Source organism: Haliotis cracherodii, unplaced genomic scaffold (assembly GCF_022045235.1).
Source record: "Haliotis cracherodii isolate W230 unplaced genomic scaffold, xgHalCrac1.p SCAF_12, whole genome shotgun sequence".
NCBI lineage: Eukaryota > Metazoa > Mollusca > Gastropoda > Lepetellida > Haliotidae > Haliotis > Haliotis cracherodii.
The window spans coordinates 43,346,798-43,374,073 of record NW_027266267.1 but is presented as its reverse complement, the minus strand read 5'-3'; the positions used below and the strand labels follow the sequence as shown (position 1 = coordinate 43,374,073).

The 27,276-nt window shown below is 38.7% G+C and overlaps 1 protein-coding gene across 1 annotated transcript in view; it reads right to left on the bottom strand.

Moving 5' to 3' along the window:
- LOC139457425 (ankyrin repeat domain-containing protein 17-like) overlaps positions 1 to 27,276 on the bottom strand; it is a 114,688-nt gene that overhangs the window by 85,024 nt on the left and 2,388 nt on the right. The window contains exons 2-4 of the mRNA XM_071238825.1: positions 25,751 to 25,846; positions 22,076 to 22,918; positions 7,527 to 8,369 (exon numbers count right to left, since the gene is read on the bottom strand). Of these exons, the coding sequence (XP_071094926.1) occupies positions 7,527 to 8,369; positions 22,076 to 22,918; positions 25,751 to 25,846 (1,782 nt within the window). The remainder of the gene's footprint in view (positions 1 to 7,526; positions 8,370 to 22,075; positions 22,919 to 25,750; positions 25,847 to 27,276) is intronic.

Below are 27,276 nucleotides of genomic sequence, written 5' to 3'. Positions count from 1 at the left end.
TCTTTTCATTTAACTGAACATTTTCAAAGTAGGGTTGCATTCGTGATGTATTCTCGATGAAGGTGTCAGCTTTTTATGAAACAAAAATGATAAATCATTACATTTCCATCAATTACTTGTTAAAATATAGTGTTGCAAGATGCTAACGCTTGTTGAAACGTACTTTTCGCCCGCCTGGATGTGACATTATCATTACTTGTGAGTGAGTGCGTGAGTTATGGTTAACGTGGCTGATAACATTATTCCAGTTATATCACGGTGTGTCAGCTTAATGCTAGAGGAAAGCTCGAAGTGATGCAGGTCTATAAGTACTATAAGTGGGGCCCTATTCTGCCCCCGAAATCCCACGTTTTACTGACGGAAAGATCTTTTACATGGATCAGTGCTGTTCAAGTATAAGCTATAATCATTCGGTTGTTTCTATATTACGTTTCGTTGACCCCATTCACCATGTCATCAGCAGAAGCGGCACCATGTCAACAATCTCCTGTTCCGTCCATCTGATATCACCTTATGTGAACTGTGTTTTCGTTTGTATTGGCCTTATATGGCCTTATACGGGGGGTCATCGTCTGGTCTTTCTGTCTGTCCGTCCCTCCAGCCGTCCGGAGCATAACCTGAAAACCATGAAATATTTTTCTCCCAAATATGATACATTTATTAAACAGGGGCTGAAGTGGCATTTTGCTATTTAGGCAGTTTGCAGAATTTCCATGGAAACAACCTGGACGTATTAGCTGAAAATAGGTAGGTGTCGCTTCCGAAGCAAAACTTAAAACATCATAACTTGGTACATGTATTAATCAGGGACTGAAGTGGTGCCTGTTGCTTTTTAGGAATATTTTCCATGGCAACAAGTTTGACTTTGACTCTGTTCACACTGGTGTGTTTGTCCGAATCATATCTCGATAATGATTAGGTATTATTTCATGAGACTTTGCACACATAAAGACAAGGTTGTCGACTGGTGCTATTTAAGGATTTTCATATTTTTTTATGTTTTACCCTTCATTTGGCAACATAGTTTGACTTGCACACTGTTCATATGTGTATGTTTGTCCAGACCATATCTCTGAAACTAAAAGGTAATCTTTCATGACACCTTGACCACACAAAAACAAGGTTGTCAAATGGTGCCATTTGCTATTTAGAGACTATTTGCATTTATATGTTTTTGATAACTCAATAACCACTCATGTATACGGCGCCGTGCACAGGACCACGTGCCATCATCAAGCCAAGTGGACGGTAAGGGGTAAAAAAAGGCCATGAACAATCTAAAAAAATATACATAGAAGTACTGCATATTGTAATGTTTCACACTCGTCCATGCACAGGAAATATTCACCGCTGATGTAATATGCGCCTGTTCATGTGACACAGAGGTCATGTTCTGTCTCGTTTTATAGGCATTAAGGGACATGTGTAAAAAATATTTTCTCAATTGATTTAAAAGAAAAGAAACATAGTAAATGAAAGTGCAGTAGATTATCGTTCTCAGCTACTGACAACTTCTACAAAACCATGAGGCATGGTTTTCAGTCACATATGCATGATTACACAACAGTCATGTTTGGTCTCACTTTCTCAGCAGCAGCGGCCATCTGATTTTTGTGCTCCCTATGTCTTTTATGATAAAGCATCCTATCTCGACTGATCTAAAAAACAAAGCAAAAAAGGAAAAATAATGAATGTGCAATCGATTATAATTCTCAGCTTCCTGGGGGTTAACACAAGAGAAGCTTGAAGGTTTATGGACACACGACCATCTCACTTGTGCCTAATTTGTGATTCTTAGACATATTGTGAACAAAGCAGACACTATATCGACGTTTTGTTGGACAGAACTGAAGCCCAAGAAACTTTCAGTCCAGCTGGTCAAATTGGTCACCCATCCACTTCATCGACCAACTCCTCTTGCCATTTCCTGGCTTGATAACCAGGTTTGTGACCCAATACAATACACAGGATCATATGCCACCATTAACAGGTTTTCTGTTGCCACAGGTGAGATTGGCGGGCGGAACTCGTAGGCTTGCCCTTTTTGAGAAAACCAGGTGTCATTGATCCCCAATGATCCATTTATATAATTTTCACTACTATTTTATCTTTGATGGCAAATGGAATCTGTCGAGACTGGTCACTCTGTGGCGTTGATGCACTTATGTAAAAACGTTTCCAGTGTGAAATGTGATTATTTGAAATTCTACCATGACATTGCTAAATGCTTGATTCTGATTGGATAAAAAGTGGTTTCCTTTTGGCTTTGGAAACCACTTTCAAATATATTAAGCGCTCGGTTCCAAATTATAATAAGAGGTATCTACACTACATTGGGACAATATCAAATTTCAAAACACAGTAGGTTTATGTCCTAATCATCAAATGGATTGAAACAATATGTCACATGGCCTCTAATGTTGATGTTTAAATTTACTTTGCATCTTTATTTTCTTACTTTCTCATTTGTAACACCTTTGTTTCTAAACATAATTATTGATGACTATAGCACGATGAAGCAGCTTGACTAACCAGCAATATTTTCGATCCCTACTTTGTTCTTTTTGCAATGTTGAAATCTCGTCTGGGTGCGCACCTGATATTGTTTAATAGCAAAATGTGTCAACTGATATCACAGAAATATCACGTGCCGCCAAAAAATACACGACATGAACACAAGTTGTTATTGTGTTATCTAAAATAGCTACGAGATAAATCGTAAAGAACAATGAAGAACGAAGCGTGGCTTATTCCTCGCCCTTTCTTGAGATTCGAACATGCACTCACAGCTTGACGTCGTATATTGGACGACGTTATTTTTGAGAGAGAACTGTCTAGTGAGTTGTTCCCCATAGCTGGGCAAGGCAGACAAACGCGATGGCCGAACGATCGCATCCAAAAGCGGTAGAAATATGACAATCGGTCGTGGGGAAATACCTACCTGTGCATAGAATGGACTTGTCCAACAGACATAAAGAATTCATCTTCACCTAAAAGATTCGTGTCGATAGATGACATCTTCATGTTTCAAAGTTGTATTCAATACTCAAACAGGCACCTTTTTTAAGTACTTCTAATTTGGAACAGCTTGAGTCCAGCGTTCTTGACAGTGATAGATGTCAATTATGGCATAAGGTCTCATGTTTATTGCTACACATGGGGGGGAAAACGGTGAATGTGAGGAGCATGTTGGTACATTGACCGAGACACAGCAGTATCATCTCGACGTGTTTGTAAAGGAGCGCTTGATCCAGAGACTGTTTACATAAAAACAAAGACAACTGTCCACACACATCCACTAACAACCGTCATCAGAAACTGAAACCAAGCTAAGGATCAATATCACATGTCTGCCAAATAGATGAATGGTGAAGAATGGGGTCATATATGACAGGGACCGATCCTTCATTGACAAAGTGCATAAAACATTTATCTCTCCTCCGCATATATCGAAAACCAATCCAACGACTGCTGGGAAAAGTATTTATCAGATAATGAAGATTTACTGAATCTGAATTTGATGATGGGGGAAGGCGATTTCATTGTCTCCCTTTGACTTTAAATAGTTTTCGATCGTTGTTATTAATGTTTTAAATGCAGTTAAAAGAAACGTGTTTCTAACAGTTATCGTTACAAATAAGGAAGATTGTAATGTTTACCATTCGGCCATATGGATTTACTCAAAACATGATTCCGAAACATATTTTCATTCGAAATAGAATTTCCAAACACATTTCAAACTCATATCCTGACGTCATACCAAATGTGGACGACGGTACAACAGAAGTAACCTATAGACATCCATGATATGAGAAAGTCTTACACTTCACTGTTGTCTCTTCGTTTTGCTATCAACACTCCTGTGTCTGTTGATCCTGATCAGGGTCCTCCTTGTGAGCCATTGTGAAGAATGATGTAACCGTGATCGGCAACAAGTGACACATTACCTCCTGTATTCATAAAACTATTCATTACCACGCCCCCATGCCCTGCTCATGCTGCCGCCATCACTGGCGTCCATGCCTGTTCAATGTCCTTCAGAAAAGATGCGTCTCATCGTGTTCAAGTTACCCTTTTGGCGAACACAGGGTGTCATGACTGATGTTAAGTGATCAATTGGTTGCTTGGTTTGTTGTTTTACGCAGCAATATTCGGCAATATGATGGCGGTCTGTAAATAATCGAGTCTGGACCAGACAATCCAGTGATTAATATCATGAGCATCGACCCACGCAATTGTGAAAAGATGCGTCTCATCGTGTTAAAGTCCATTTCATTGCAGGCCTCGTGATGCTGGTTGTCTACTGACCTGCCCCCCCCCCCCCCCCCCCCTTGTCGTAGGCGTTATACTCTATGTAATTATCATGAGAAAACTTCTTTCCATCCAAGATATTGCAAATTTTATACCAATATCTAAAATAGATAACCAGATTTTGATTGTCGTCTATATCACAATCTGTATGTGTGGTTGGTCATCAGGTGGTCATACCCCGACGACGTGGATCATTTCCTATAATTCTAATCACTGGATTGTCTGGTCCAGACCAGATTGTTTACAGCCCGTCGTCGTATGATATGAGTATTGCTGGATGCGACGTGAGGCAACAAACACACACTACTTACCCTTTGGCGAACACAGGGTGTCATCACTGATGTTTAGTGATCAATTGGTTGGTTGGTATGTTGTTGCAATATTCGAGCTATATGATGGCGATCTGTAAATAATCGAGTCTGGACCAGACAATCCAGTGATTAATATCATGAGCATCGATCCACGCAATTGGGGTCGATGACCTGCATCAACCAAGACAGCGAGCCTGACCACCCGATCCCGTTAGTCAGCTTTTACGACAAGCATAGTCACCTTTTACGGCAAGCATGGGTTGCTGAAGACCTATTCTACCCGGATCATCATTGTGATCCATTGATATCACATTTATCACGCCCCATGAAATATGTTACGGCAAAATATCGAGACGAGTTGACTAACATAACTTTTGTGAATGATGAGGCTGTAACACAAAGTGCTTTTCTGGATCGTGACTCCAAACATTGGGACATGATTTGACTAGGCAATGGTTAGTCAGAGCCCTTGGTCAGACGTATGATTTGGTTGGTTTGTTGTTTAACGCGGCACTCAGTAATATTCCAGCTATATGACGGCGGACTGTAAATAATCAAGTCTGGACCAGACAATGCAGTGATTAATATCATGAGCATCGATCCACGCAATTGGGAGCGATGACATTCATCAACCAAGTCAGCGAGCCTGACAGAAGTATGAAAAACTGCATGATTATATGCTTCTGGTATTGTTGATAAACGCATATGTCTGTATAGATACTCTTGTATGGCTCTTATAAGTGAAAATACATGATATGGATATGACAACTTTTGACATATGGATACATCTGTATCTTATTGTAGGTACAGTTCTTGTGTGTGTGCCTGATTACATAAGCTTATATGTGTATGTACGACTCGTATATGTCACAGTAAATGTCGATAATCAGGTAATATGTACGTTGACTAAAAATGTAAGTCATTTTGTATATTGACATATTCACTCAGGCAATAAACATGTTGACTGGAAGTTTCAATCAATATTCATATTACCTGAAAAATGAGACTGGATTTTACACAGATTGACTGAAATGAATTCCTCAAGAGATTCCTTAATCTCTTCATGTAGTAGGATCTACTTTGACCTTATGATCATCAAAGGAACTCGTCTAAGTATGCAGTTCACACAATATATTGGAAGCAATCAAATGTCACCTTCTGCAGGCAAGGGAGGACTGCTGACTATAATGTCCAACTCTCACTCTTGTCGAACTAGGCTAGAATTTCGTGGCTTAATTATAGTGTCATCAGTTCTATCACGAGTTATGTATTATATGTCAGATTCAATCCCTCATATCTCGTGCATGAAAAGATTTGGAATATCTGTCGACGGCCAGTTGACGGCACACATGCTTTTCAAATCCTGCAATCGACTGAAACATCCATGCAAGTTGCCGTGTTGTAAAGGAATCGGATGTCGATTTTGTTACGGAGTTTTGAGTGAACTTTGCACAGATTTGTTAGGCTAGCCAAAACTCGGAAGTTCCAGCATAGTTTGGAAAGGGTGGAAACTAGAATTGTATAGTCAGAAAACTCCCTTGCCTCGTGAAGATGTCTGATGTCAATACATAAAAAAATATTTTTGTTTTTGTAATAAATATAAAGTGAAACAGATTTGAAGCCCAAAAGTTGATTAGACAAATAATAGGTAGTAGTGTCCTGAAGCAGTTTCCTCATCGAAGCAAATAACCTGATTTTAAACCAGATAATTACAATGGTTACTTGTCAAAACAATAGGTGATTGTGACCTGTAAGATACAATGGACCACAATCAACTGTTGCAATGGCGGCTTCAACTGAAGGGCTGTTAATAAAGTGCCTGGTGTCACCAAATCATGAAAAACGACACTGTATAAGACATGAACTGATTCTCTACAGACCATACCTGTAAAGTATTTATCTGTCGTCTTAAAACTAGCCATGAAATGTCAGATAACAAATCAATCAAATGAAAAGAACAAATCATTTAAAGGTCATTAGCCATTTGGCCTAATAATTGGGCACCATCTTCCTGAGTTAAAAACCATTGAAGAATGTACAGATGCCCTTCTCTTTCCATAGACTGGATCAATGTCACAGATGACCTTATATGTTCCTTTATGATCATATCTGTGTCAGTCAGTTCTGACTGAGAAAAGTAGATGGACATTTGAGTGAGTGAGTGAGTTAATATTTAAAGTCACATTGGCATTGTTTCAACCATATCGTGATTTGAGCAAGTTATGCATTTATATAATATCTTAAGACCTGTCGTCACAGGACAGTATAACAACTAGCAAAATATCTAATTCTAATTGTAAAACTAGTTTTAGAACAATAAAAATATTAAATTATAACACACGACACAATATAAAAACGGGCTATAGATAGTCAGCAACTGAACGCAGACCACCATACTGGGGACCATGGGGACTTACAGTACCTTTGCTACCTGCATAGACCCCAGCAGGATTTACAAGATGGACATTTGAAGTTAAGTGAGTATTTATTTCCATTATTATAATAACATTATGCTTCACATGGTATGTTTCTATAATATATATATACAACAGCAAGTTAACGATGAATATGAGACTCACAGAACAGTTTAATCTGGTACAAATTGTCTATCCAAAAGGAAATTGGAAACACATTTCAAACTATTCACACACATTTACATCATACCAAACATGGATAATCGTACAAATGAAGGCACCTATAGACCACCATGCGACACGAGAAAGTTATGCACTTCACTGTTCTTTCTTCGTTTCGCAATCAACGCTGCTGTGTCTCCTTGTTTGGTCCTGGCGTTAATGTTCAGAAGGTTCTTTGAAAAGATATACTTAACCATGTCTAGAGTTCCCTTAGTACTGACCAAGTGAAGGATGTTCTCGCCTTTATAAGTCACCATTGACATATTACCTCCTCTTCTCAATATGAAGTAAAACACTTCTCTATGTGCCCACTGTGCTGAGATCATCAATGCTGTCTTCCCATTCCAACGTCTGCTATTGATGTCTACAAAATCCTGAGAGACAACGTATTTAACCATCTCCAAATGTCCCCCAATGCAAGCCGCATGAAGGATGTTGGTATCTTCATTTGCCGTCGGTGACACATTACTCCCTTTACTTATAAGAAAGTCCAACATTTCTCTGTTTCCCAGTCTTGCTGCCACCATCACTGATGTCCATCCGCGTTGTCCTCTTCTGTTGATGTCTACCTTGTTCAGTGAGAGGACATATTTCACCATCTCCATCTGTCCCCCAGCACAGGTATAATGTAGGATGTTGTTACCACGTTTATCTCTCAATGACACATCAGCTCCTTTACTTACAAGAACGGCAAAAACACCTCTATAAACCCCGTTTGCTGCCATCATCACAGGTGTCCTGTTGCACTTCGTCCTACTGTTGATGTCAACGATATTCTGTGATAAGATATACTTTACCATCGCCACATGTCCTATACAAGTGGCTATGTGAAGAATGTTGTAACCATGATCTTCAACAAGTGACACATTACTTCCTGCATTTATGAGAAGTTTTATGACGTCCTTATGTCCCGCGCATGCTGCCGCCATCACCGGTGTCCTTTCCCGCCTGTCCCTGCTGTTGACATCCAGTTGTCCTTTAGACAAGATACGTCTCACCATGTTCAGGTTCCCCTCCAAGCATGCATCGTGAAGTTGGTTGTCCATTGACCAGCCCTCCTGGTCACATGGTTTATCTTGTATGTATCTTTCAGGAGAAAACTGCTTCCCACCTGTATATATTGGAAAGTTGATATAAATATCTGAACAAAATAGCCAGCGTTTGATTGTTGTTTAAATCACAATTTGTGTGTGTGGTTAATGATTAGATGACTTGGTTGACAGCGTGGAATCGACCCCCGACGACATGAATAATTTCTCATGATACTGATCATATGATTGTCAGGTCCAGAACCGATGTGTTACAGGCCGCCTTTGTGTGGCAGGAAACTCCTTGATGCGGAGTTCAACAAACAAACACTAAGTTTCTTCTGAAAAATTGTGTGAGAGGCGGTTGCTACCAGTAGAGCTTTTTCCCTTTTGACGAACGCCGGGTGTCATCACAATTTTTCAGTTATCTATCATTTCAGTTTTATTGATATTTGCTTATTACGACCCATGGAATCTGTTTTGACATAAAAGAGACGAGTGTACTAAAACAGTTTCTGTGGACAATAGTTTTCTTTCGGGAAACTTTTCATTGAAATTTAGAAACTGTTTTGGCATGTGATTTCTTATTTGATGTATTCTTTATTTTGAGGAGCATCTGCCTCAATCATTATCAACTAAATGATGCAATTACCTGTAACACAAACCGTTTGTCCTGATCGAGCCTCCAAACATCGAAACGTGACACTGCAAGACTTGGCTACACAAGGGCCAGTTGGAACCTTTAGTCAAAAGTAAGAAAAAGTATATGATTATAATGTATGTGTGTTCTATATGAAACGGGTTTTGTTTGTTGTTTAACGCCGCACTCAGCAATATTCCAGCTATATGACAGTGGTCTATAATAAAAAATCGAGTCTGGACCAGACCACCCAGTGATTGACATCATGAGCATCGATCTACCCATTTTGGATATGGTGACATGCATCAACCAAGTCAGTGAGCCTGACGACCCGATCCCGTTAGTCGCCTCTTGCGACAAGCAAAGTCGCCTTTTACAGCAAGAATTGTTTGCTGGCACAAGAGTATGTATAGTTACTTTGGGTATGGCTTTTATGTGTAATGTCTGTAAAGAGATAGTATGGACATGTTTGCAATATGGAAACATCTGTATATCTATTGTGGTTATTGTTCATGTTTGTGCGTCTGTGTATATGTTGTTGGTTTTGTACTTACATGTCTGCATACAAAATGTGGATGATGCTCATATGTTTGTTTGTGTGTATACGTTTATAAACATAACTGTTAAAACGTAGCTATCAGCTATATTCTGTTTCTGAAAAGAAAATGATATTCTGTGGTAATAAGCCTTCATGTAATTGATTTTATCATACTATTGTATGATGCAGATTATTAAGGGTTTCTTGTTAAATTAACACACCATGTGATACACTTACGTCAGTTAGATTCCTCAGACGAAATATGTGTCTTGCATTCTCCTGAAAATTCTTTGATTCAGCACTCAGTAGGTGGCAGGTTAAATGTTCCAAATCGTATTCAAAACTCAAACAGCCACCTTGTTCAATACATTTGACTTGGCACAACTTAAAGCCAATGTTCCCAATAGTGACATAATTTCGAATCGTTGTGTCCCTTTCAAAAAAGCGGCATGGAATATTCAAGCACGTTGACGATGTAATAACAGAATAAGCTGCTACTATCAGAAGCATGTTCCCACAGTCACCGAGACACTTCATCCTGAAGAAATCTGAGAGAAGCACAGGATGCAGAGATTGATTTCACCACAGCTGACAAAAAACGTCCAGATACTTCCACTGGCTGATAGGACTGCGCCAGGTGATGTCCCAAGGTGACGTCCTGTGTCAAGTCGTGAAGAACGACAACGAAGTACTCATGAATAGATTATTACAGTATCTATTTCTAGTCTTGAAAATAATCAAAAAGCATCAGACAAATGGTAAGAAAAAATCAGTGATTAACAAATGATAATTATGATTTACTGGATCAGTGTGTCGCCAAATATTTGAGACTGGATATCTCTGGCGTTGACCAGGTGAGTCGCATTCTACACGACTAGATTTGTATGATTTTAGGATGCTCTTGAATAGATGACACCTGTCGAAACATTCATTTTAAACTGTTGGCGGAAGATAATACGTCAACTATTTCTTTGTCAACGTCTTCATCTTAGCAGCTTTTCATGTAATGGCTATTCCTGCTGGTGATATATTTTCGACACATTTTATATGTCAAATAGTGTATATTGTAGAGTTAAGTTACACACTGACACCACTAATATCACAAGGCTAAGGAAGACTAGACCAACCTAGGGCTTAGGCCCCGCTACCCGAAAGAAGTGTTGGGTTAGAGCACGACCAGGTCGCCCATATAACAAGGATCAGTTGGCACAGGCCTTCTGAGAAGAATGGTCCACTGAGATACCATCAATAAGTACCATCTTTCAACATAGTCTGGTATGATGCAGTCGGGAATCAAACCCAAGGGCTTCCGCTCTGCGGGCAGACGCTCGACCAGACAGTCAGACAGACAATCCTCAGTTCAGGTAATTGTAATAAACTGTTTATAAATATAATAGGCCTTGGTAATTCACATCCCAGTCAGCAGCTGTTTCATACAGTTGGACAATTGGAGTCAATAACCTTGTCCAACTATACGACTTGCATGATATGGCCTCTTGAAATGAGATCATATTTTCTCAAGTAGTTGGAGGCTAATTTTTGATTTGCACAAAATTGTGACCTGTGCGTCATTTGTTTTCATGCGTGTTGATCCTTGGAAATATTTCCTAACATTATCTTTTCATTTAACTGAACATTTTCAAAGCAGGGTTGCATTCGTGATGTATTCTCGATGAAGGTGTCAGCTTTGATGAAACAAAAATGATAAATCATTGCATTTCCATGAATTACTTGTTAAAATATAGTGTTGCAAGATGCTAACGCTTGTTGAAACGTACTTTTCGCCCGCCTGGATGTGACATTATCATTACTTGTGAGTGAGTGCGTGAGTTACGGTTAACGTGGCTTATAACATTATTCCAGTTATATCACGGTGTGTCAGCTTAATGCTAGAGGAAAGCTCGAAGTGATGCAGGTCTATAAGTACTATAAGTGGGGCCCTATTCTGCCCCCGAAATCCCACATTTTACTGACGGAAAGATCTTTTACATGGATCAGTGCTGTTCAAATATAAGCTATAATCATTCTGTTGTTTCTATATTACGTTTCGTTGACCGCATTCACCATGTCATCAGCAGAAGCGGCACCATGTCAACAATCTCCTGTTCCGTCCATCTGATATCACCTTATGTGAACTTTTCTAAGAATAGGTCAATCATGTTTTCGTTTGTATTGGCCTTATACGGCCTTATACGGGGGGTCATCGTCTGGTCTTTCTGTCTGTCCGTCCCTCCCTGTCTGTCCGTCCCTCCAGCCGTCCGGAGCATAACCTGAAAACCGTGAAATATTTTTCTTCCAAATATGATACATTTATTAAACAGGGGCTGAAGTGGCGCCTTTTGCTATTTAGGCAGTTTGCAGAATTTCCATGGAAACAACCTGGACGTATTAGCTGAAAATAGGTAGGTGTCGCTTCCGAAGCAAAACTTAAAACATCATAACTTGGTACATGTATTAATCAGGGACTGAAGTGGTGCCTGTTGCTTTTTTGGAATATTTTAAAAAAAATTCTGTTTCCATGGCAACAAGTTTGACTTTGACTCTGTTCACACTGGTGTGTTTGTCCGAATTATATCTCGATAATGATTAGGTATTATTTCATGAGACTTTGCACACATAGAGACAAGGTTGTCGACTGGTGCTATCTAAGGATTTTCATATTTTTTTATATTTTACCCTTCATTTGGCAACATAGTTTGACTTGCACACTGTTCATATGTGTATGTTTGTCCAGACCATATCTCTGAAACTAAAAGGTAATCTTTCATGACACCTTGACCACACAAAAACAAGGTTGTCAAATGGTGCCTTCTGCTATTTAGAGACTATTTGCATTTATATTTTTTTGATAACTCAATAACCACTCATGTATACGGCGCCGTGCACAGGACCACGTGCCATCATCAAGCCAAGTGGACGGTAAGGGGTAAAAAAAGGCCATGAACAATCTAAAAAAATATACATAGAAGTACTGCATATTGTAATGTTTCCCACTCGTCCATGCACAGGAAATATTCACCGCTGATGTAATATGTGCCTGTTCATGTGACACAGAGGTCATGTTCTGTCTCGTTTTATAAGCATTAAGGGACATGTGTAAAAAAATATTTTCTCAATTGATTTAAAAGAAAAGAAACATAGTAAATGAAAGTGCAGTAGATTATCGTTCTCAGCTACTGACAACTTCTACACAAACCAAGCAGCCTTATGAGGCATGGTTTTCAGTCACATATGCATGATTACACCACAGTCATGTTTGGTCTCGTTTTCTCAGCAGCAGCGGCCATCTGATTTTTGTGCTCCCTATGTCTTTTATGATAAAGCATCCTGTCTCGACTGATCTAAAAAATAAAGCAAAAATGAATAATAATGAATGTGCAATCAATTATAATTCTCAGCTTCCTGGGGGTTAACACAAGAGAAGCTTGAAGGTTTATGGACACACGACCATCTCACTTGTGCCTAATTTGTGATTCTTAGACATATTGTGAACAAAGCAGACACTATATCGACGTTTTGTTGGACAGAACTGAAGCCCAAGAAACTTTCAGTCCAGCTGGTCAAATTGGTCACCCACCCACTTCATCGACCAACTCCTCTTGCCATTTCCTGGCTTGATAACCAGGTTTGTGACCCAATACAATACACAGGATCATATGCCACCATTAACAAGTTTTCTTTTGCCACAGGTGCGAGTGGCAGGCGGAACTCGTAGGCTTGCCCTTTTTGAGAAAACCAGGTGTCATCATTGATCTCCAATGATCCATTTATATAATTTTCACTACTATTTTATCTTTGATGGCAAATGGAATCTGTCGAGACTGGTCACTCTGTGGCGTTGATGCACTTATGTAAAAACGTTTCCAGTGTGAAATGTGATTATTTGAAATTCTACCATGACATTGCTAAATGCTTGATTCTGATTGGATAAAAAGTGGTTTCCTTTTGGCTATGGAAACCACTTTCAAATATATTAAGCGCTCGGTTCCAAATTAAAATAAGAGGTATCTACACTACCTTGGGACAATATCAAATTTCAAAACACAGTAGGTTTATGTCCTAATCATCAAATGGATTAAAACAATATCTCACATGGCCTCTAATGTTGATGTTCAAATTTACTTTGCATCTTTATTTTCTTACTTTCTCATTTGTAACACCTTTGTTTCTAAACATAATTATTGATGACTATAGCAAGATGAAGCAGCTTGACTAACCAGCAATATTTTCGATCCCTACTTTGTTCTTTTTGCAATGTTGAAATCTCGTTTGGGTGCGCACCTGATATTGTTTAATAGCAAAATGTGTCAACTGATATTACAGAAATATCACGTGCCGCCAAAAAATACACGACATGAACACAAGTTGTTATCTAAAATAGCTACGAGATAAATCGCAAAGAACAATGAAGAACGAAGCGTGGCTTATTCCTCGCCCTTTCTTGAGATTCGAACATACACTCGCAGCTTGACGTCGTATATTGGACGACTTTATTTTTGAGAGAGAACTGTCTAGTGGGTTGTTCCCCATAGCTGGGCAAGGCAGATAAACGCGATGGCCGAACGATCGCATCCAAAAGCGGGAGAAATATGACAATCGGTTGTGGGGAAATACCTACCTGTGCATAGAATGGACTTGTCCGACATTGTTTAGGTCGGATTCTCTTCAGGGAGTCATCATTAGTTAAATACAGCTAGATATGTTTAAAGCTTATACATTTTATCATCATCCTTAAAGAGGCTGTACATAATGTTGAAATCTCATATTAAAAAAAAGAATTCGCACTATAAAGTATGCAGGGAGAATAAACCACACTTATTTCACCTGAAGTATTTTATTGTACGATAAACAACTCCACCTCGTCATTTACGTCTTAAATATTGCTTTTCAGGGCTACTTCTTGCACCTTAATAAGATGAATACTGAAACACTATGCATTTATTCGTTTTACAGGATAATAACCAATCAAAAACATTGTTCCATGGTTATAGTATATATAGGCGAATGTCATAGAATGATGGAGGGGATTGTGACCTAAGGGTATATTGTGAACACTTTGTTTTCGATATGACATTGAAAAGTTATTCCATGTACAATGTAACATAAACTATTCAGTGCAGTACTATGACTTTTGTTATGGATATTGTGTTTTTCAGTGACAGTTTAAATGTTTTCACCAAACATTTGTTTCAGTACGTGTCCCATGTACTCTTATGAGCGCAGACACTAATTTATGGGGTGCTGTTCCTACACAGGAATATATCTAATTATATTTCCAAGGATAATGTTCACACAAGCATGACTGTCAGAAATAAATCCTTGCAAAAGACCTTAACAGAAGTATTATCCTCAATCGCTAATTATACTAGAGTCCAATTTCTGAATAATTTAAAACAAGAGGCTATGTACTTAAATTCGGAAATTTGAATTTGAATGAACTGTATTGAGTCCAACAGACATAAAGAATTCATCTTCACCTAAAAGATTCGTGTCGATAGATGACATGTTCATGTTTCAAAGTTGTATTCAATACTCAAACAGGCACCTTTTTTAATTACTTCTAATTTGGAACAGCTTGCGGCCAGCGTTCTTGACAGTGATAGATGTCCATTATGGCATAAGGTCTCATGTTAATTGCTACACATGGGGGGAAAAACAGTGAATGTGAGGAGCATGTTGGTACATTGACCGAGACACAGCAGTATCATCTCGACGTGTTTGTAAAGGAGCGCTTGATGCAGAGACTGTTTACATAAAAACAAACACAACTGTCCACACACATCCACTAACAACCGTCATCAGAAACTGAAACCAAGCTAAGGATCAATATCACATGTCTGCCAAATCGATGAATGGTGAAGAATGGGGTCATATATGACAGGGACCGATCCTTCATTGACAAAGTGCATAAAACATTTATCTCTCCTCTTCTTCATATATCGAAAACCAATCCAACGACTGCTGGGAAAAGTATTCATAAGATAATGAAGATTTACTGAATCTGAATTTCATAGATGGGGGAAGGCGATTTAATTGTCTCCCTTTGACTTTAAATAGTTTTCGATCGTTGTTATTAATGTTTTAAATGCAGTTAAAAGAAACGTGTTTCTAACAGTTATCGTTACAAATAAGGAAGATTGTAATGTTTACCATTCTGCCATATGGATTTACTCAAAACATGATTCCGAAACATATTTTCATTCGAAATAGAATTTCCAAACACATTTCAAACTCATATCCTAAAGTCATACCAAATGTGGACCACGGTACAACAGAAGTAACCTATAGACATCCATGATATGAGAAAGTCTTACACTTCACTGTTGTCTCTTCGTTTTGCTATCAACACTCCTGTGTCTGTTGATCCTGAACAGGGTCCTCCTTGTGAGCCATTATGAAGAATGATGTAACCGTGATCGGCAACAAGTGACACATTACCTCCTGTATTCATAAAACTATTCATTACCACGCCCCCATGCCCTGCACATGCTGCCGCCATCACTGGCGTCCATGACTGTTGATGTCCAATGTCCTTCAGTAAAGATGCGTCTCATCGTGTTAAAGTCCATTTTATTGCAGGCCTCGTGATGCTGGTTGTCTACTGACCTGCCCCCCTTGTCGTAGGCGTTATATTCTATGTAATTTGTAGGAGAAAACTTTTCTCCATCTATAGATATTGCAAATTTTGTACAAATATATAAAATAAATAACCAGAGTTTGATTGTCGTCTATATCACAATCTGTATGTGTGGTTGGTCATCAGGTGGTCATACCCCGACGACGTGGATCATTTCCTATAATTCTAATCACTGGATTGTCTGGTCCAGACCAGATTGTTTACAGCCCATCGTCGTATGATATGAGTATTGCTGGATGCGACGTGAGGCAACAAACACACACTTTCTTATTCCTGATCAATTTCTGTGAGTGGTGGATGCTTTCGGCAGAGCAGGACCTACTTACCCTTTTGGCGAACACAGGGTGTCATCACTGATGTTTAGTGATCAATTGGTTGGTTGGTTTGTTGTTGCAATATTCGAGCTATATGATGGCGGTCTGTAAATAATCGAGTCTGGACCAGACAATCCAGTGATTAATATCATGAGCATCGATCCACGCAATTGGGGTCGATGACCTGCATCAACCAAGACAGCGAGCCTGACGACCCGATCCCGTTAGTCACCTTTTACGACAAGCATAGTCACCTTTTACGGCAAGCATGGGTTGCTGAAGACCTATTCTACCCGGATCGCCATAGTGATCCATTGATATCACATTTATCACGCCCCATGAAATATGTTACGGCAAAATATCGAGACGAGTTGACTAACATAACTTTTGTGAATGATGAGGCTGTAACACAAAGTGCTTTTCTGGATCGTGACTCCAAACATTGGGACATGATTTGACTAGGCAATGGCTAGTCAGAGCCCTTGGTCAGAAGTATGATTTGGTTGGTTTGTTGTTTAACGCCGCACTCAGCAATATTCCAGCTATATGACGGCGGACTGTAAATAATCAAGTCTGGACCAGACAATGCAGTGATTAATATCATGAGCATCGATCCACGCAATTGGGAGCGATGACATGCATCAACCAAGTCAGCGAGTCTGACAGAAGTATGAAAAACTGCATGATTATATGCTTCTGGTATTGTTGATAAACGCATATGTCTGTATAGATACTCTGTGTATGGCTCTTATAAGTGAAAATACATGATACGGATATGACAACTTTTGACATATGGATACATCTGTATTTTATTGTAGGTACAGTTCTTGTGTGTGTGCCTGATTACATAAGCTTATATGTGTATGTACGACTCGTATATGTCACAGTAAATGTCGATAATCAGGTAATATGTACGTTGACTAAAAATGTCAGTCATTTTGTATATTGACATTTTCACTCAGGCAATAAACATGTTGACTGGAAGTTTCAATCAATATGCATATTACCTGAAAAATGAGACTGAAATTTACCCAGATTGACTGAAATGAATTCCTCAAGAGACTCCTTAATCTCTTCATGTAGTAGGATCTACTTTGACCTTTTGATCATCAAAGTAACTCGTCTAAGTATGCAGTTCACACAATATATTGGAAGCAATCAAATGTCTCCTTCTGCAGGCAAGGGAGGACTACTGACTATAATGTCCAACTCTCACTCTTGTCGAACTAGGCTAGAATTTCGCCGCTTAATTATAGCGTCATCAGTTGCTATTACGAGTTATGTATTATATGTCAGATTCAATCCCTCATATCTCGTGCATGAAAAGATTTGGAAAAGATATTTGTCGACGGCCAGTTGACGGCACACATGCTTTTCAAATCCTGCAATCGACTGAACCATCAACGCAAGTTGCCGTGTTGTTAAGGATTCAGATGTCGATTTTGTTACACAGTTTTGAGTGAACTTTGCACAGATTCGTTAGGCTAGCCAAAATTCGGAAGTTCCACCATAGTTTGGAAAGGGTGGAAACTAGAATTGTATAGTCAGAAAACTCCCTTGCCTCGTCAAGATGTCTGATGTCAATACATAAAAAAATATTTTTGTTTTTGTAATAAATATAAAGTGAAACAGATTTGAAGCCCAAAAGTTGATTAGACAAATAATAGGTAGAAGTGTCCTGAAGCAGTCTCCTTATCAAAGCAAATAACCTGATTTTAAACCAGATAATTACAATGGTTACTTGTCAAAACAATAGGTGATTGTGACCTGTAAGATACAATGGACCACAATCAACTGTTGCAATGGCGGCTTCAACTGAAGGGCTGTTAATAAAGTGTCTGGTGTCACCAAATCATGAAGAACAACACTGTATAAGACATGAACTGATTCTCTACAGACCATACCTGTAAAGTATTTATCTGTCGTCTTAAAACTAGCAATGAAATGTCAGATAACACATCAATCAAATGAAAAGGACAAATCAATATAAAAACAGAATGATAATAAGGATTTACTGAATGATATATATCTTTCTTTAAATGATTATCATCAGGCAGTGTCAAGAACGTGGTGACCATTTGAACCAAGTCAAACTGCGCCATTTGTTTTATATTTATATCTAAGCATAAACTTTGAGATAAACAAAATATTTTCCACAGGGCAAGGGTGTGACTTCAATTTTCAAATTGTTACATTCCTTTTTTAGTCAAGCAATCTGGATGCAGCTCGAACCTTTGGTGTCTACATTTCACAATTTTGGAGGTCCAATCGAGCCAACCCTTTCTGCAAATATACAAGTTTGCTTATCAATGCTTTAGTAAAACTTTTATAACGTTTGTGGAAGCCATTTCCAAATTCGATGCATCAGTGACAATAAATATTTCTGTTGCAATTCCCTATTTTGACATGTACCGTGTGTCAACGTGTTTTTTTCCGACTGACAATTGACTTGCCTTTGGATGTGTTTGTAACATTTTGGGGCAACATACGCTCACCTCTTCACGAAAAAAATGTATCATCACTATTTAGATGTGATCACACTAACATCCGTAACAGCGATTGTCAACCCGAGAGAAGCAGGGAGAAATAGAATTCAGGCGGAGCAAGCCAATAATCAACTACATTGTAGTTGAAAAAAACAACAGAGCCAATGAAGAGACACTCATGATAGTAATGTAAAATATGCCACCAGTACCATTAAGAATCACGGCGTGGACCACAGGGCTTTGGGAACATCCCAATCAGAGAAGCTTATTGGGTCTATTAGAAGAGTTTAACCACCACATCCGTGAAGATCCGGGGTAGAGTAGGTCTTTGGCAACCGATACTGCGTGGATCGATACTTATGATTATAAGGGGCGGTCGGGTAGCCTAGTGGTTAAAGCCTTCGCTCGTCACGCCGAAGACCCCGGTTCGATTCCCGACATGGGTACAATGTGTGAAGCCCATTTCTGGTGTCCCCCGCCGTGATATTGCTGGAATATTGCTAAAAGCGGCGTTAAACCATATTCACTCACTCACTCAGTATGATTATAACATAATCATAATTGTCTGGTCCAGACTGGATTATTTATAAAGCGTTGTCATATAGCTGGAATATTGCTGAGTGCAGCGTTAAACAACAAACAACAACAACAACAACAACAAGTAAAAACCCAGCTTATAGTGTTATCTCGAGGAAGTTCCTCAAAATATGCAGGAAACCTTTATTGACAGATGAATATATTGAATTCTACAATGACATTGATGAATGCTTAATTCTGATGGGTTAAAAAGAGGTTTCCTTTTAGCTACGAAAACCCCTTTCAAATATATTAAGCCTTTCACACAAAACGTGCGTATGAATAAATAGATGGCCTACATATCGATTTATAATAAAATGGCTGCCGATGGATCACCCCCATATGAACTGTAAAACGTATCTAAATTTCCTCTCTTACACCTGGGTCTCTAAAAATACCAGCCAGGTCTCTAATACACGCCGAGTTAAGGGTTGTCCCGAATAAATAGACAGCATAGCGTCAAATATAGGAAATATGTGAGTTCGATATCGGATGTTTTGGGCGTTCTAGGCCGCAAGCCTGACTGCTTCGATGATGACATTAAAAAAAATAACGAATGTATATCTTTTGCATAGAAATGAAATGTTTATGAAACTGTTAGGGAAATGTTCTATGGTGACCAGAATCCGAACAATTTAAGCTATTTCCTCATTTAAACAACCGACAATAAACATGATGAAAGTAAAAAAGAACATAATAAGAATTTGTTTGAAAAAACTTTATTCATGGCAACATGTTGCTCACAAACCTTTTTGTGATCGGTATTCGTTGTCATCCCTGTCAACCATCATGGCAGAAGAGGATTTGAAAGTCCATCACTCAGAAAACACTAATCTATTCGAAAAGCATTGAAGTCAAACTTGATGAAAATCATTTCAGAACACGCACCACTACTTCTGGGCCACAAATGTCTCATTTCTTTCACACTCTGTCTTAGAGTCCGTGAAATCTTGAAATTGACAGGTCACACAATGCAGATACCCCGTGTCAAAAAATCCAGCTCGTCTGCAGCCTAAACAGCGGCTGTTCAGCCATACTCAGTTCCAGTGGTAATCATATTGCACCAGCAGACTCGACCATTCCCAGTAAATCTACAGGTTAATGTCGAATCACATCATAGATATGGGTTGTCATCTTGCTTCTTTTAACTAATAACGGAGAACGTGTACACAAAATTGTCAGCCACTGACAGCTGTGAGGTGTGAGTAACCATGATGTAGGTCAAGTTCTGCCACATCCAGTTAGGGGTGGAGAGGCATTTACTTTGGTCTTATCATTGTTTACTGGAGGTAATTGCTAACTTATTTAAACTAACTAATAACACTTACACATGTCAAGTATATTATAGAATGTTAATTCATGAAGTTTTGTTGTAGAAATAGATTCGTTTATCATTTTAATACCTTTTTTCTTCAACCAGGCACCCCTACAATGGAAATGGCATGTTCGATTTCCAAGAAATGACCTCTCTCCCTTAATTCCAAGAAATTACATGGTCATTTCAAACAGTGCAGAGCGGTTTGGTAGAAATTAAAACATCTGTCCTTGGAATAAGTTTGGAGTGCTATTTGTCAACTTCATTTTTTAGAAAACAAAGAGTTTTGAACACTTATTTTGAACTACTTACGACTATGTTCTTTTTAATCTTCAACTTAAGCAATAAGTGTTACATATATAACCACCTGTGACCACTTTTCGGAATGTTCTTAGATTGCAGACCAGCGCACCCTGTGTTGTTACGACTTGCAAGAGAGCACCGTTTTCAAACCGTTGTTGCCGTCATGGTAGAATGGAGATAAAGCTACTGTGTTTTGAAATTTGATATATCCCACTGTAAAGTAGATACCTCTTATTTATACATTTGAAACCTTGTGCTAAAGCACTAGGCTCCAAATTAAAATATGAGATATCTATTCTACAGTGGGACTACATCAAATTTAAAAGCACAGCAGGTTGATCTCCTAATTAGACATCATTTAAAGATCACTAGCCATTTGGCCTAATAATTTGGCACAATCTTCCTGAGTTAAAGACAATTGAATCATGTACGGATGCCCTTCTCTTTCCATAAACTTGATCAATGTCACAGATGACCTTATATGTTCCTTCATATCTGTGTCAATCAGTTCTGACTGAGAAAAGTAGATGGACATTTGAAGTTAAGTGAATATTTATTTCCATTATTATAATAACATTATGCTTCGCATGGTATGTTTCTATAATATATATATACAACAGCAAGTTGACGCTGAATAAGAGACTCACAGAACAGTTTAATCTGGTACATATTTTCTATCCAAAAGGAAATTGGAAACACATTTCAAACACATTCACACACACTATTTCCTTACATCATACTAAACATGGATAATGGTACAAATGAAGGCACCTATAGACCACCATGCAACACGAGAAAGTTATGCACTTCACTGTTCTTTCTTCGTTTCGCAATCGAAGCTGCTGCGTCTCCTTGTTTGGTCCTGGCGTTAATGTTCAGAATGTTCTTTGAAACGATATACTTAACCATGTCTAGAGTTCCCTTAGTACAGACCAAGTGAAGGATGTTTTCGCCTTTATAAGTCACCATTGACATATTACCTCCTCTTCTCAATATGAAGTCAAACACTTCTCTAGGTGCCCGCTGTGCTGAGAGCATCAATGCTGTCTTCCCATTCCAACGTCTGCTATTGATGTCTACAAAATCCTGAGAGACAACGTATTTAACCATCTCCCAATGTCCCCCAATGCAAGCCGCATGAAGGATGTTGGTTTCTTTCTTTCCCGTCAGTGACACATTACTCCCTTTACTTATAAGAAAGTCCAACATTTCTCTGTTTCCCAGTCTTGCTGCCACCATCACTGATGTCCATCTGTATTGTCCTCTTCTGTTGATGTCTACCTTGTTCAGTGAGAGGACATATTTCACCATCTCCACCTGTCCCCCAGCACTGGTATAATGTAGGATGTCGTTACCATGTTGATCTCTCAATGACACATCAGCTCCTTTACTTACAAGAACGGCAAGCACATTTCTATAACTCCTGTTTGCTGCCATCATCACAGGTGTCCTGTTGCACTTCGTTCTACTGTTGATGTCAACGATATTCTGTGATAAGATATACTTTACCATCGCCACATGTCCTATACAAGTGGCTATGTGAAGAATGTTGTAACCATGATCTTCAACAAGTGAAACATTACTTCCAGCATTTATGAGAAGTTTTACGACGTCCTCATGTCCTGCGCATGCTGCCGCCATCACCCATGTCCTTTCCCGCCTGTCCCTGCTGTTGACATCCAGCTGCCCCCCAGACAAGATACGTCTCACCATGTTCAGGTTCCCCTCCCAGCATGCATCGTGAAGTTGGTTGTCCATTGACCTGCCCTCCTGGTCACATGGTTTATCTTGTATGTATCTTTCAGGAGAGAACTGCTTTCCACCTGTATATATTGGAAAGTTGATATAAATATCTGAAATAAATAGTCAGCGTTTGATTGTAGTTTATATCACAATTTGTCTGTGTGGTTGGTGATTAGATGACTTGGTTGACAGCGTGGAATCGACCCCCGACGACATGAATAATTTCTCATGATACTGATCACATGATTGTCAGGTCCAGAACCGATGTGTTACAGGCCGCCTTTGTATGGCAGGAAACTCCTTGATGCGGAGTTCAACAAACAAACACGAACACCGGGTGTCATCACAATTTTTCATTTTTATTGATATTTGCTTTTTACGACCCATGGGATCTGTTTCGACATAAAAGAGACGAGTGTACTTGAACAGTTTCTGTGGACAATAGTTTTCTTTCGGGTAACTTTACATTGAAATTTAGAAATTGTTTTGGCATGTACAAGTGATTTCTAATTTGATGCATTCTTTATTTTGAGGAGCATCTGCCTCAATCATTCTCATCAAAATGGTGCAATTACCTGTAACACAAACCGTTTGTCCAGATCGAGCCTTCAAACATCGAGACGTGACACTGCAAGACTTGGCTACACAAGATCCAGTCGGAACCTTTAGTCAGAAGTAAGAAAAAGTATATGATTATAATGTATGTGTGTCCTATATGCAACGTGTTTTGTTTGTTTGTTTTGTTTGTTGTTTAACGCCGCACTCAGCAATATTCCAGCTATATGACGGCGGTCTATAAATAATCGAGTCTGGACCAGACAATCCAGTGATTGACATCATGAGCATCGATCTACCCATTTTGGATATGGTGACATGCATAAAACCAAATCAGCGAGCCTGATCATGACGACCCGATCCCGTTAGTCGCCTCTTGCGACAAGCATAGTCACGTTTTACAGCAAGGATGGGTTGCTGGCGCAAGAGTAAGTATAGTTCCTTTTGGTATGGCTTTTATGTGTGATGTCGGTAAATAGATTGTATGGACATGTTAGCAATATGGAAACATCTGTATATTTATTGTGGTTATTGTTCATGTTGGTGCGTCTGTGTATATATTGTTGGTTTGTTCTTACATGTCTGCATACATAATGTGGATGATGCTCATATGTTTGTTTGTGTGTATACGTTTATAAACATAACTGTTTGTGTACATATTGCACACAAACAATAACACATTTATTGTTAGACCCGTGAGTTTCCGGGTAGAAAATAGGTCTTCAACAACCCATACTTGCCATAAAAGCCGACTTTGCATGTCGTGAGAGGCGACTAACGGGATCGGGTGACCAGGCTAACTGACTTAGTTGATGTCACCATATCCAAAATGCGTAGATCGATGCTCATTATGTCAATCACTTGATTATCTGTTCCAAACTCGATTATTATAAATCGTCGTCATATAGCTTGAATATTGCTAAGTGCGGCGTTAAACAACATACAAACAAAAGCTAAAGTAAGTTAATGTTAGGTTGGTGCAAACATTAAGCATTAAAGAGGGTAAACGTTTTGTTCATTTAGGGATATAATAATTGAGGGTACTGTTCATATATGCATAAAACTGTGTATATAACATGCAAGTTCTGTTCACAAAGGCATACCTATCTTTATAACCATTGCTTATTGTTGTTCATAGCTTAATATGTGGATTTATAAACTGTGAGTTTCGTTCATACATGTGTCATTCTATGTGTCTTGTGAATTGTTTATAAACATTTTATGCTAGTTAAGTATCAAAAAAGAAATATAAAAAAATAAATATGGCAGAATGTACAAATTCATGACAATTCTGTGTTAGTTAGACCAAATGGCTAAAACGTAGCTTTCAGCTAAATTCTGTTTCTGAAAAGAAAATGATATTCTGTGGTGATAAGCATTCATGTCATTGATTTTATCATTGTATGATGCATATTATTATGGGTTTCTTGGTAAATTAACACACCATGTGATAAACTTACGTCGTTTTGATTCCTAAGATGAAATATGTGTCTTGCATTCTTCTCAAAATTCTTTGATTCAGCACTCAGTAGGTGGCAGGTTAAAAGTTCCAAATCGTATTCAAAACTCAAACAGCCACCTTGTTCAATACATCTGACTTGGCACAACTTAAAGCCAATGTTCTCAATAGTGCCATAATTTCGAATCGTTGTGTCCCTTACAAAAAAGGGGCAACGAACCTTCAAGCACGTTGACAATGTAATAACAGAATAAGCTGCTACCATTAGAAGCATGTTCCCACTGTCACCGAGACACTTCATCCTGGAGAGATCTTAGAGAAGCACAGGATGCACCACTCCGGACACAAATGTCCAGACGCTTCCTCTGACATATACCACCAATCTGACGATGAATATAGCCAATATGATATATATCACCACGTGACGTCCCACGTGTTGTCTATATCGCGTTTCAAGTCCTGCAGAACGACACTGTATACGACATGTAATGATTCAGTATAGACTAAACCTATAAAATATTTATCTTTCGTCTTGAAAATAGCAATGAAATGTCACATAAAATATCAATCAAATGATAAGAACAAATAAGTATTCAACAGAATTATAATAATTATTTACTGAATGACATATACCTTTCCCCTTGATATTCGAGAATGATTTTCATCAGGTAACGTGAAGAATGTGGTGACCATTAGTGTGTTACCTCTAGACTTCCAAATTGAAACAATAAGAAAATCTAGAAATGTATGCGCCAAAAACATTCAATAAGAAAACAACACATATCAAGGAAACGAATACAATTAGTACTGTCTGGAACTTTCCAGTGGCTGGTTTGGTTGTATATTTATAGTGGAACAAGAACGTGTTTACGTATCTCTCACACATTTCGTGTCTTACGTTTTTCTTTGCTTAGGTACCAGGTTTCTGGAGAACATCGGTCATCATCCCTGATTCCCTGCCTAGCCCATAGCGGAAGCTTGGCCGTTGTCGACCCTGAGTGAATATATCTTTTTGTCACTGACTTATCCTATCACCACTGTATTTTTGTATTTGATACTGACCACTGCCATCATATTATATTGCCATTGAATATATATTGTACTCCCACGATATTGTGTACTGCCACTGTAATTGCTGTGCAGTAATTTGTATTGATGTGTACCTAGTTAATGTTTGTAATACACTTGTTGATTGTATACCACTTGCTGGTTGTTCACACTGGGTTCTTTTACTTACATATTTCTGGATTAACATATTGTTTCAATTTGTGAATTGACACGTAACATTGTGCAATCCATACATACACAAAACCATGTGGGAATAGTATCTTACTCACGCATGTAGCCCGATTTTGGTGTTTTCCATCAATTTATACTTTCTAACAGTTTTGGCATTGATGAGGGTGCTTCTGAAGTGACATTCTCAAGAGACGAAGCCAGTACCTGGTGAGGCTGTTTACTTTGAAGTGCTTACAGTGTTCCGCCCTTTCTAAACATGACGACTTTACTTTGTTCTAAATTGATATCCACACCTCACATCATAGAATAGTCTTGAAGTTTATTTAATCTTCGTTGTAACTTTACAACATTATCAGCTACCCCGTGAAGTGTCCGGGTAAGAATTGGTCTTCAGCAACCCATGCTTTTTGTAAGAGGCGACTAACGGGATCGGGTATTCAGGCCCGCTGACTTGGTTCATACAATTTCCGTATCCCAATTTTGAGGATCGATGATCATGATCTCAATCACTGTTTGTTTGTTTGTTGTTTAATGTCGCACTCAGCAATATTCCAGCTATATGCCGACGGTCTGTAAATAATCGAGTAAGGACCAGACAATCCAGTGATTGACATCAGAAACATCGATCCACACAATTTCTTTTCTAGAAAATTGCTGAGTGCGGCGTTAAACAACAAATAAGCAAACAACATTATCAGCCACCAAAACCAGATCTTACGCTTAAAGCAGCTAGTCATATTAAGCATTTCCTCCGATATAAATACTACGTCTTGAAATGAACTGTTAAAATAAGTAGCGAGTTCAATAATGAACAAGGAAGTCAAATATTAAATATATAAATGAACTGCATGCTGAAGAATTTCTGGAAGACCCTTTCTAAAGCTGGCGGAATATTCTTCAATAAACGCATCCATTTCAAGATACGATTCTAGTCTCTTATTAAGATGTGTTATGTTTGTTGCAATGTTACCGCTATATAAAGGCGCTTTGTAAATAATCGAGTATCGACCAGCCAATCCAGTGATTGACATCATAATCATTGATTCACCTAATTAGGATACGATGACATGCATCAACTAAGTCAGCGAACCTGACAATCCGATCACGTCAGTCACCTCTTACGACAAGCATAGTCGCCTTGTACGGCAAACTTTGGTTGCTAATGACCTATTTGTACCCCAGATC